The 11,301-nt window shown below is 46.3% G+C and overlaps 2 protein-coding genes across 2 annotated transcripts; both read left to right on the top strand.

Annotated features, from left to right (window-relative positions):
- Nucleotides 1-1,183: 1,183 nt before the first annotated feature.
- LOC131502545 (SWI/SNF-related matrix-associated actin-dependent regulator of chromatin subfamily E member 1-like) lies at nt 1,184-2,468 on the top strand. The gene has a single exon (XM_058713327.1). The coding sequence runs from the start codon at nt 1,275-1,277 to the stop codon at nt 1,905-1,907; it is 633 nt and encodes a 210-aa protein (XP_058569310.1). The 5' UTR covers nt 1,184-1,274; the 3' UTR covers nt 1,908-2,468.
- LOC131502544 (SWI/SNF-related matrix-associated actin-dependent regulator of chromatin subfamily E member 1-like) lies at nt 1,923-2,468 on the top strand. Its single transcript, XM_058713326.1, has one exon. It carries the CDS (start codon nt 1,923-1,925, stop codon nt 2,454-2,456), a length of 534 nt encoding a protein of 177 aa, XP_058569309.1. The 3' UTR covers nt 2,457-2,468.
- Nucleotides 2,469-11,301: the final 8,833 nt, after the last annotated feature.

Raw genomic sequence — 11,301 nt, 5'->3', positions numbered from 1 at the left:
AGCATAACAGACCAAAACCCAGGCTGGTGTTGTTGGCAGAAAAGAATAAATCCTCATCAGGATCCTGGGCACCTTCTCCAGTCTGTAGGTATTGAAGGCTTGCAGCACACCAAAGCCCAGCAGGAGGACCTAGGCAGGCCCATGTTGAGGACTGTGTGCCCACAGTTGAGAGGTAAGAGTGGGTCTATGAGGAGGCTGCAGGCACTGAAGACTCTGGAGGCTGAGCTATTTGGAATGAAACAGTGAGAAATAGGGAAACATGGGAGGTTCTTGAGGGAAGAATGGCAGCACCAGAGCTGTGCTTTAGGGATACTACTCAGGAACCATGCACAGAATGGACTTCAAGTGGGAAGAGTATACACCAAGAGGCATGGAGAAAGGCAGTCATTCCAAGACTTAGGATCCCCTGTAGAACTGGCCTAGTACCAAATTAAAATGTAAGCCTCCCGTTCAAAAGTTATTAAGAATTTCAAGACAGTGACACCAGAGCATTAAACCAAGTACAAGGCCTTTCTGGGTATGGAGCCTTTCTGAGCACAGGGCTATGTAGGAGTGCTCAGATAACATGTCCATGAAACCAACTATGCTCCCAGACTTTACTGGTGTCACCACTTGGGACAGCCCCACAGAGCCTCAGGGAAACCAAGATACAGCATCCTCTACCCCCAGACACATCTGACATCCTCTCTTCCTTTCAATCTTGATGGCTCTAGCCACCACTTGGGACCAACCAGCTCTCAAGGCAGATGTTTATTTCTAGGTACTCCAAGAATTGGCTGTCTTTGCTCATTCATTTATTCTTTTTTTTATCAAATATTTATTGGGGAATATAATGAAAATGCTATGGATCTTGGAATATGACAGACATTGGTTTAAAACTAAGCCTCACCTCCTACTAGCTTGGCAAGACCTTTTAACCAGTGTGAATCTCAGATTCCTAAGTTATAAAATAGGGACAACAATACTTACCTATTTTTCAAGGCTGTCATAATGCTCTAGTTAGACAATGAGTGCAAATTGTACACTATAGTTTGCACATTACACAGTATGTACCCAATACATATTTGGTAGAAAGAACCATGAACCAGAAATCAGAAGTCATTTTCTGGATCTGCCATTTCTTAGATATGACTCTGGGAAAGTAATTTCAAGTCTGAGTTTTAATTTCCTCACTTGAGGGACAAAGGAAAACGAGGCCGGAGCTACGGGCGCTTTTTCTGCCCGCGGAAAGACCATTTTATGCCCCACCTCCCACCCCAGCTCCTGCAACACAAATGCCCAGCACACCAGGGTTTGTGGGATACAATCCATACAGTCATCTCGCCTACAACAACTACAGCCTGGGAGGGAACCCGGGCACCAACAGCCGGGTCACAGCCTCCTCTGGTATTACGATTCCAAAACCCCCAAAGCCACCAGATAAGCCGCTGATGCCCTACATGAGGTACAGCAGAAAGGTCTGGGACCAAGTAAAAGCTTCCAACCCCGACCTAAAGTTGTGGGAGATTGGCAAGATTATTGGTGGCATGTGGCGAGATCTCACTGATGAAGAAAAACAAGAATATTTAAACGAATATGAAGCAGAAAAGATAGAGTACAATGAATCTATGAAGGCCTATCATAATTCCCCCGCATACCTTGCTTATATAAATGCAAAAAGTCGTGCAGAAGCTGCTTTAGAGGAAGAAAGTCGACAGAGACAGTCTCGCATGGAGAAAGGAGAACCTTACATGAGCATTCAGCCTGCTGAAGATCCAGATGATTATGATGATGGCTTTTCAATGAAGCATACAGCCACCGCCCATTTCCAGAGAAACCACCGCCTCATCAGTGAAATCCTTAGTGAGAGTGTGGTGCCAGATGTTCGGTCAGTTGTCACAACAGCTAGAATGCAGGTCCTCAAATGACAGGTCCAGTCCTTAATGGTTCATCAGCAAAAACTAGAAGCTGAACTTCTTCAAATAGAGGAGAGACACCAGGAAAAGAAGAGGAAATTCCTGGAAAGCACAGATTCATTTAACAATAAACTTAAAAGGTTGTGCGGTTTGAAAGTGGAAGTAGATATGGAAAAAATTGCCGCTGAAATTGCACAGGCAGAGGAACAGGCTCGCAAAAGGCAGGAGGAAAGAGAAAAAGAGGCAGCGGAGCAAGCTGAACGCAGTCAGAGCAGCATGGTTCCTGAGGAAGAGCAAGCTGCCAGTAAGACCGAGGACAAGAAGGATGACGAGAGTGTCCCAATGGAGACAAAGGAGACACACCTTGAAGAAGCGACGGAGAGCCAACAGAATGGTGAAGAAGGCACATCTACTCCTGAGGACAAGGAGAGCGGGCAAGAGGGGGTGGACAGTATGGCTGAGGAAGGGACCAGTGATAGTAACACTGGCTCAGAGAGCAACAGTGCAACCGTGGAGGAACCACCAGCAGACCCCACACCGGAAGACGAGAAGAAAGAATAAATGTTGCCTTGTTTTTAGGTGTTCTAAATACTTTTTTAAATGAAAAAAAGATGTTTTTTGAGTTTTAAAAAAAAAATTTCCTCACTTGAAAAATGGGAACAATCATGCACATTTCATAGGGTGATTGTGACAAAAATACAGGCAAAGTGTCTAATAGAGTAGTTGGTACCCTTTCAGTGGAAATTCTCTCTCCACTTCTTAATACACCTTCACTCAGTTCCCCTCTCTGCCCATAGTGTGAGCCACAGTGATCCTGGTCACTCAAGGAACCCATCTTCCTCTGCATGGGGCTCTATTGCCAGGTTACTTCCTGGGCACCTTGGGCCCAGTCACTGACCCAGGAACAGAGTTCCTGAATCACAAAGTCTTCGGCATCTGGCTCTTTCATATCCCTGGGCCTCTCCCTGAGAAGCCCCATGGTGTTTGCTTCCTTTAAAACTTTTTCTGCACCTCAGGAGCCAGGTTTTTGCCTTGTTCCTTTTGAAGGATGTTATCTTTAACTCATCACAACACCAGACCTATCCGTGGAAGTAGGAGCTGCTTCTTTCTAGAGCTCCACATTATAAGTTGCCTCTACCTGGGAAGGCTCAAAGAGCATAAATTACCAACCTTCCCCCAACCCCCTTCCCTCAACTCCTTGGATTGCTTCCTGGGCAACTCATCATGTGCCTTTGGTTGGTGTGGCATGAGTGGTGGCAGTGTGCAGAATAGGCCCACCTGCCAAATTCCAGGCCTAAGAGCCTGGTAAGTCTCACAGGTGATGATGCCAGGCCAGAGGATTAGATGTGGTTGGCAGGAAATATCAGGCAGGCAGAAAGCAGACATCAGGAAGACAGGAGAGTAAGGCTAGGGTGTCAGCTAAGGCTAGCATATCAGCTTCCATAAGCAGAGTCAGGCTGAGCCTAATGCTGAGCAAGTTAGTAAGATTAAAAAGAAAACAGAAGCACAGAGGGGAACTCCAGCGTTGGAGCAGAGACAGTTGGCTCTCTGCACTGTTTGGTGAGCTCACAGGGGGTGTATTCTAAACCTCTCATTAATTCAATATTTATTAAGCACTTGCTATATGCCAGGTACTGTTCTAGGTGTTGGGGATATAGCAGAGAACAGAAGACCCTGCCTTATATTCTAGTGGTCAGATAAAGGCAGTGCATCAATGAATATACAAATGGTATGGTGTGATATGGAGAAAGGAAAGGCAGTTAAGAGGAGTAAGGGTAGGATAGGGTGGTAGAGTTGCTATTTTATACCATGTGGCCAGGAAGAAAGCCTTTCCAACAAGATGACATTGGAGCAGAGATCGAAGGACATGAAGGTATGCTATATCAAGTTCTATGGAAAGAACTTTCCAGCAGAGGGAAGAGCAAAGGCATAGAGATGGGCATGTGCTCAGTGGGTTTCTGCTTAGTGAGCAAGGTACAGTGGAATGCCCAATGAAGAAAGTAGTGGGAGATGAGTCAGATACATGGCCTGGGGACAGATCCTATAGGGTCTTGTAAGTCATTTGGCTTTTGTTCTGAGGAGAATGGAGCCATTGGAGGGTTTTGAGCAGGAAAGTGACATGATCTGACATCTTAACAGATATACAATGGCTATTGTGAGGTAAACAGATAGCATGGATGACAGGAGTGAATGAAGAGAAAGCAGTAAGGAGGCTTTTGGGATTGTCCCAATGAAAGATGATGGTGGTTTGGACCAAAGTGAAGCAAAGAAATGGTTTTAAAAATGATTGGATTCTGGATCTCTTTGGAAGGCAGAGATAACAGGATCTCCAGCTGAGGGGCAAGGACAATCCAGGAAGGTAATTTGGCCTATGTTAAGGGAGGGATGGAAGCACCAGGATTACAGAGAGAGATCCTTTCTAACCAGGCTTCCAACCACACCATCCCCAACACACTATTTGGTACCTAGCAGCATAATCAAGTAGTTGGTGGAGCAGGGCCCTCCATGGGCATAGTGTCTCAAGTCAACCTGTAAGGCACAATTGCAGATAGTCAAAATTACCTTGAAAATCTTTTCAGTTGCCCATGAAGTTGGAACCAATCACTGCCTCATGAGATGAGCCCCATTTGAAGCTTTTAGGAGCCATATGGTATGAAAGAAGTATTAAAGATGTCCACTGTACTTGGTGTGGTGAGATGCTAGTGAGAGGCTGGAAGCCTGTGACACAGATAATGACAGAACATCAGAGCCACAAAATAAATGTCTACATGGTGCTACTCTACCAAGTTAGCTATCTGGGAGGTGCAGAATCAAGTCATAGTCCCTTAGAGAACTCAAGGAGTGAATGCTAGTTCCTTGGACTCCAGCACACAAACATAATCTATTTAGTTCATGGAGACAGAGATTCTCATGACAGGGTGGCTAGAGGACTCCAAAGGACCACCCCCATCTACTATTTGAACTACCACAAAGTGGTCATTCAGCACTTGTTCACCTGCCTTCAAGGATGGAGCACTCACTATCTGCCTCCTCCTCAATTTTGAGCATGGGCAGCTTTTGTTTTTTAATATGAAATTTATTGTCAAATTGGTTTCCATACAACACCCAGTGCTCATCCCAAAAGGTGCCCTCCTCAATACCCCTCACCCACCCTCTCCTCCCTCCCACCCCCCATCAACCCTCAGTTTGTTCTCAGTTTTTATGAGTCTCTTATGTTTTGGCTCCCTCCCTCTCTAACCTTTTTTTTTCCTTCCCCTCCCCCATGGTCTTCAGTTAAGTTTCTCAGGATTCACATAAGAGTGAAAACAGATGGTATCTGTCTTTCTCTGTATGACTTATTTCACTTATCCTAACACTCTCCGGTTCCATCCACGTTGCTACAAAAGGCCATATTTCATTCTTTTTCATTGCCATGTAGTATTCCATTGTGTATGTAAACCACAATTTCTTTATTCACTCATCAGTTGATGGACATTTAGGCTCTTTCCATAATTTGACTATTGTTGAAAGTGCTGCTATAAACATTGGGGTACAAGTGCCCCTATGCATCAGCACTCCTGTACCCCTTGGGTAAATTCCTAGCAGTGCTATTGCTGGGTAATAGGATAGATCTATTTTTAAATTTTTGAGGAACCTCCACACTGTTTTCCAGAGCGGCTGCACCAGTTTGCATTCCCACCAACAGTGCAAGAGGGTTCCTGTTTCTCCACATCCTTGCCAGCATCTATAGTCTCCTGATTTGTTCATTTTAGCCACTCTGACTGGCGTGAGGTGGTATCTGAGTGTGGTTTTGCTTTTGAGAAAATTATTTCTTGGATTGAACTGAAGAACTATTTCCTTTTGCCTTTCCCCCATGAATATCTACCCTCTGTGGCCACACAGACACTGTTCGCTCCCTCTGCTCCCTCTGATCATGACAGCCCTTCAGAACTCTGAGAATAGACATCATGTTCTCTTGTTTCCTCTGTTCCATGAAGCTCCAGCTCCTTCATCAGCTTTTTATGGGACCTCGAATTTAGCCTCTCACCAGTCCTTCTGCACTGTATCATGAATTCTGCCTTCCTGTTCCATTATGCAGACCTCCTCAAAGAATCATCCATAACACCCCAGTCTTCCCACATTGGATCCTGTGGGACTCCCACCTGAGCCTTTGCCAGCTACCCGGCTTACCAACCTTTACCTATAAGCAAGGACCAGATCTTATCTAAAACCTGCCCTGCCACATGCTTTTGTGCCTGCCTTTCCAAGCAAGAGCTGCACTTGGAACCCCTGGATTTGAAGGCTGGGAGCTTTTTCCCAGCACTTGCTTACTAGACTGGTTCTCCCAAAGCTTTGAGTCCAAGTCAATTGATGATGGCTGCTTTCCTGAAGCTGCCCCTCTAGCTTCTCCCTTTTCTTCTGACTCATCTGTCTTCATACTTCTCACTACCTCCACTAAATACTCTGTGTCTCATCCCCACACAGCTCCTCTCCCTCCCCCACTGGTGAGAGCAAGGCTCAAAGCACTCAGTTCTGGGGGCTCCCCCCATTCTCCCCATGAGGTCATAGCAAGCTTGATTGCATCCAGACGGTCTGCCACTGCTGCCTCTCAGCTCATAGCCCCTGGAGGAGCCCCAGCACCCTCTTGGCTTGGCTTATGCACTGGTCCAGATCCCAATTTCCTGCCATGACAATCAGAAGGAAGTGGCACCCTCCCAACCTGGAGAGTATGTATCACTTCTCTACTTCTTGTCACCCCAAGATTGTGATGGATTCTTTCCCATCAGCCACGATCCCCTTAGAAGTAGATCTCCCTTTGCTGAAACCTCCTGATAGGGCAGGAGGGTGGAGTTAGGGGCAGGGGTGGGTGGTCAGTACAGGGGAGCAGACATGAGTTGAAGTTTCCTCAGGACCCTGTAGATCCAGGGACAAGGGAAGCTAGGGATAGCGAGAGCCAGACCTGAGAGCAAGATTGACCTCTACATCTGGCTCATGGTGGTAAAAGGTCGGGGTCAAGTCTGGTGAGCATCTCTGTCCTCTCTGTCCCTCCTGTGGCAACCAAAGGCCTGCTTCCCACTCCAAAACCCAGGCAGCATGTGGCAAGCAGCTGGCTGGAGGTTTCTGTGGCTCACCAGCATCAGGCCTGAAAATGGATGAGCTTTTGTGTGCAGTTGAGGGAGGTGGGCCCTAGTTCTAGCCCCATGGATGGGCTGCCTTCCCTTCTATAGGCTGTCTCTGGACCAAAGCTAAAGGGACTGCAGGAACTTCTGGGCTTGGAGCCCAGTGATCATTCTTTGATTCTTATTTAGTATATCTTTGCTGACTTTTACTAGCAGCATCAGACTCTTCTGACTCCTCCCTGGAAGACCAAGCAGGGAGTACAGGGCCCTAGGTAGTTGCTTCCCTAGCCCAGATAAGGTCTCCAGAAAGCTTCCCAGCTTTCTCCCAATACCAGCTTTGTCCCAAAATAAGAATAAAAATGATAATAATGATAAGATATTCTGCCTAATGAAGAATACCAATAAGGTAGGTATTATTATTCAATGCATTTTACAGATGAACAAATTAAGGCTCAGAGAGGAAAGTTACTTCTCACAGATGTAGGAAGTAGTGATGATAAGATTTAAATACAAATTTGTGACTCCCGGAAGTTGTTCTTATTCCGTTATTTCCAGCCTTTCTGCATTCACAGTTCTCCTTGCCCCACTTCCCACTTCTTCATCTTCTTTTCCTCTTTCCCCTCCTCTTTCCTGCTTCTCACACCCATCCCAGTCTCTGCTTTGTGTCCTCCCTCCATCTCCCCCCACAGGCCCCCACCCCAATCTGCATGTAAGCCAGCCAGTGACCAGCTCACCCCCCTTGGCTGAAACGTGGAGCTCAGTTTCTCCAGACACACATTTTTACCAGACCAGATAAGGTTTCACCATTGGGGCAGTGAGTAATTTATTTCTGAGTCTGAAGTGGGGAAGGGAGGAGGGAAGTCCTAGAATTTAGCCTGCTGAAGCAAAAAGAAACTAGGAAGCATGTGTCTGGTGTGTGTGTGTGTGTGTGTGTGTGTGTGTGTAGGAATGGGGGGAGGGAGAACCAGACCTGAGGATACTGGAAAGCTATGGAAGCTTGCTGGCTCCTCTTCACTCCTAAGCAGAGAAACACAATTAAAGGGAATGGAATGTAGCAGAATTTAGGGCAGACACACTGGGATGTCCTTACCTTTTCAACGATTGCAGTCCAGCTACCATGCTCATCACTGCTGAAAAATGCTCTCATAAAAGTTGTCAAGGACCTTCTAATCACCAGATCTGCTGAACACTTTCCCTTCCTTATACTTGACTTCAACACATTTGACACAGTTAATTACCCTCTCCTTTTGGAAATACTCTCTTTTCTTGGCTTTTCTGCCCTTGTACTCTCTAAACTTACTTCCTGCCTCTCTGATCCTATCTTGCTCAGTCGCCTTGACAGAATTTACCCTGCTTTACTCATTCCTCAAAGTTTCCCCAGACCCTAACACTAGCCTTCTTTTTTCTTTTTAATGTCATGCTTTTGCTCTAGGCCAGCTTATCCACTCCCATGGCTTCAGCGACTATCTCTGCCTGTATCTCTCACATATCTAGGTTTGGAGTGGAGCTTCAGGATCTGCCACTACTTGACCACTATCTCACTCTGGATGGTTTATGAACACTTCAAATTCCACATGGCTAATCTATAACTCAATTTGTCTCCAAACTATTTCTTCTCTTGTGATTTTTGTGCCAGTAACAGGCATCACCAGCCACCCAATTGTGCCAGCTAGAATCTGGTTTCATATCCCCCTCTCTGCCATGTCGACAACTAATCAACCACCTAGTCTCATTGCTCCTACATACTAAATAGACCAGAAAAACCCACTTCTCTTCATATTCACACCCTGGTCCAAGCCTCCATTATCTCTCATCCAGACTACATCAACAGCCTTCTCAAATGTCTCCTTGCTTCCATTCTTGCTTTTCTATAATCCAGTATCCACCCAGTGGCCAGAATGATCTTATAAATTGCAGACAGATCATCTCCTTTACCCTGCTTAACAACTTTCACTGTCTCCCCAGCAGCCTCTTGACATCTATTCCCACCTCCCTCCCAAGTAGCCATTCTACATTCTAGACTCCAACAATACTGAGCTTCTTTCTGCCCCTTCAGTAGCAAGCATCAGGTTCTTCTCAATGAGGCTGAAGCTGTAACTGAAGTGAGTACCAGCAGGGAAGAGTGACATCTAGCTATGGACATGTTGGAGCTGGACTCAAAGATGAGGCCTCTTAAGTGTCATTGGTTCATTCCTGAGTTCTTCAAGGTCTGAGCAGACAAGGAGTTCCTGCAGGGGCCTGAAGGAAGCCAAAGATGTCACTTCCTTTTTGGGGGAGAGAAGTTGCAGGACCCAGGGTTTCCTCCAGCTTCTCAGGGTCCCAGATGATCTTGCACAAATCTAGCCCCCCCAATACCAGCTGCTACAGAGATCACAGCCTGAGACTGGAAAAAAACAAATGAAATAGATGGTTCCTTTGTAGAGAGCTGAGGAAAGCAGGCTGTGCCAAGTAGAGCAGGCCCTCAGTCAGGAGAGGCTCTGAAGGGAGGGGCTGGGGCAGGGGAGGCAGAAGGGGAAACAGAGAAAGTTGGGAAATATGAGAAAGACAGAGAAAGAGAGGGAAAGAGAAATAGAGACACCGATTGGGACCAAAGGAAAGAAGACAGAAACTGAAAAGCATAACAGAACCAAGAGTTGGAGAGAACTAGGAGGAGGTAAATATACAGAGAAAGATACAAGGAGATTGAAAGAGAAAAATAAAGAGGCATAAAAGGACAGGGACTGATGGAGAGAGAGAGAGAGAGAGAGAGAGAGAGAGATAAAGAATGGGAAATGAGAGGCTGAGTGCAAAAACCCGTGAATAATAATAGACGGGCTCATATAGGAAAGTAAATACCTAAGTCAACAGAATTTGCTGGAAGGGTCCCCAGCTTGGACAACCCCCCACTTAATGCCAGGGGCCAAGCAATTGGCCTTGCCCATCCATGTTCGGGCAGCTCTTACTATTAGAAATTTCTTCCTTATTGTCAAATCAGGAGGGTAGGGCTGGACATGATGGGAACAGAGGGCAAACTACCTGGGCTGGGTTCAATCTGAGACATCCAAAGTAAGGAAAGTATAGGGTCAAATCCATCTGGGAGAATGAGTTCTGCCTTGAGGTGAAAGGGAATGTCAGGGGCAGTTGTGGAGCTGGAGTACAGGCCAGAGGTCTAGATGGGGTCAGGGGTGGAGGACAGGTGGAGTTAAACAGGGCTTCTAAGCAGTTGCTGAGAACAGCCTGAGGGTGTACATAGCTCAGCCTCCACAGTGCAGTGCATGAGTGAGGTTAGGGATGCTGGTTGCAATGGCTTCAAACAGCTGTGTATTGAACCAAATACTGCCTACTTTGTCCATTGGTTAGAACAGCAGGATGTGGAGAATGTTAGATTTAATGTTGGATGACCTGGCTTTGAAAGGCAGCCCCACCACTTCATAGCTGTATAGACCTGGGCCTTAGTTTCCCCATCTATAAAATGGGGACAATACTCCTTACCTCAAATTGTTGTTGGGATGATTCCATATAATAATAGACTAAAAATACTAGCAAGGGCCTGGTTGAGCTTTACTGCTTGGATCATACAGAACACATCGACTTCCTCTGCCTCATGATGGCCCCTCAAAGGGCTAAGCACACTCCTCTGGCCTTTTCAGTCTTCTCTTCTCCAGTTCCTTCAGTCATTCCTCAGAGGACATGTTGTCTCTTGACCTATGCATCTAATGGAAGAAGGTATTGCCAGGAAAATGTTGGGAGATGGGTAGTGGAAGAATTTGGGTAGGCAAAAGCACCAAATTTCAGAGGGCTTTTTAAAAACCCTATCCCCAAAAGAGACCATTTGGTCCAAACCACTTTCCTTTTGCTAAATTAAAATCTCCAAGAAAGCCATAAGGAAAACCTCATAGGGTAGGCCCTCCCCAAGCAGGCAGTTTATGGGTTAGAGTGTGAGGGGTCTAAGCTATACTTACTGACCCATTCTCAAGAAAGAGTCACAGGGCAGGGCACTCCCAAGAAAACCCCCATAGATGTGGAGCAACACTGCTTGGGAATTAGATCCCAAACCTAGCCCCATGGGATGCCAGGCCAGAAGGCATCTTTAGACAGATGGGCAGGGTTGGGAATGATGAAGGATGAGGTAGGGTCGGAGGGGGGAGGAGGCTCAGCTCTGAGCTCAGGACCAGATTCTGGGACCTGCCAACAAAATGAGCCAGGAGCACAGAATGTTGACCTAGAAATGGCAAAACCAGGGCTCTCAAAGGAGGTGATGGTGGAGGAGTAGGAATGGAATATTTTGCAGCATTAATTTTGCAATCTCACCAACATCTTTGATGTGC

The sequence above is a fragment of the Neofelis nebulosa genome, chromosome X (genome assembly GCF_028018385.1).
Source record: "Neofelis nebulosa isolate mNeoNeb1 chromosome X, mNeoNeb1.pri, whole genome shotgun sequence".
Classification (NCBI taxonomy): domain Eukaryota; kingdom Metazoa; phylum Chordata; class Mammalia; order Carnivora; family Felidae; genus Neofelis; species Neofelis nebulosa.
Note: the sequence above shows the minus strand (reverse complement) of the source record. Positions and strands in the feature narration are given on the sequence as shown.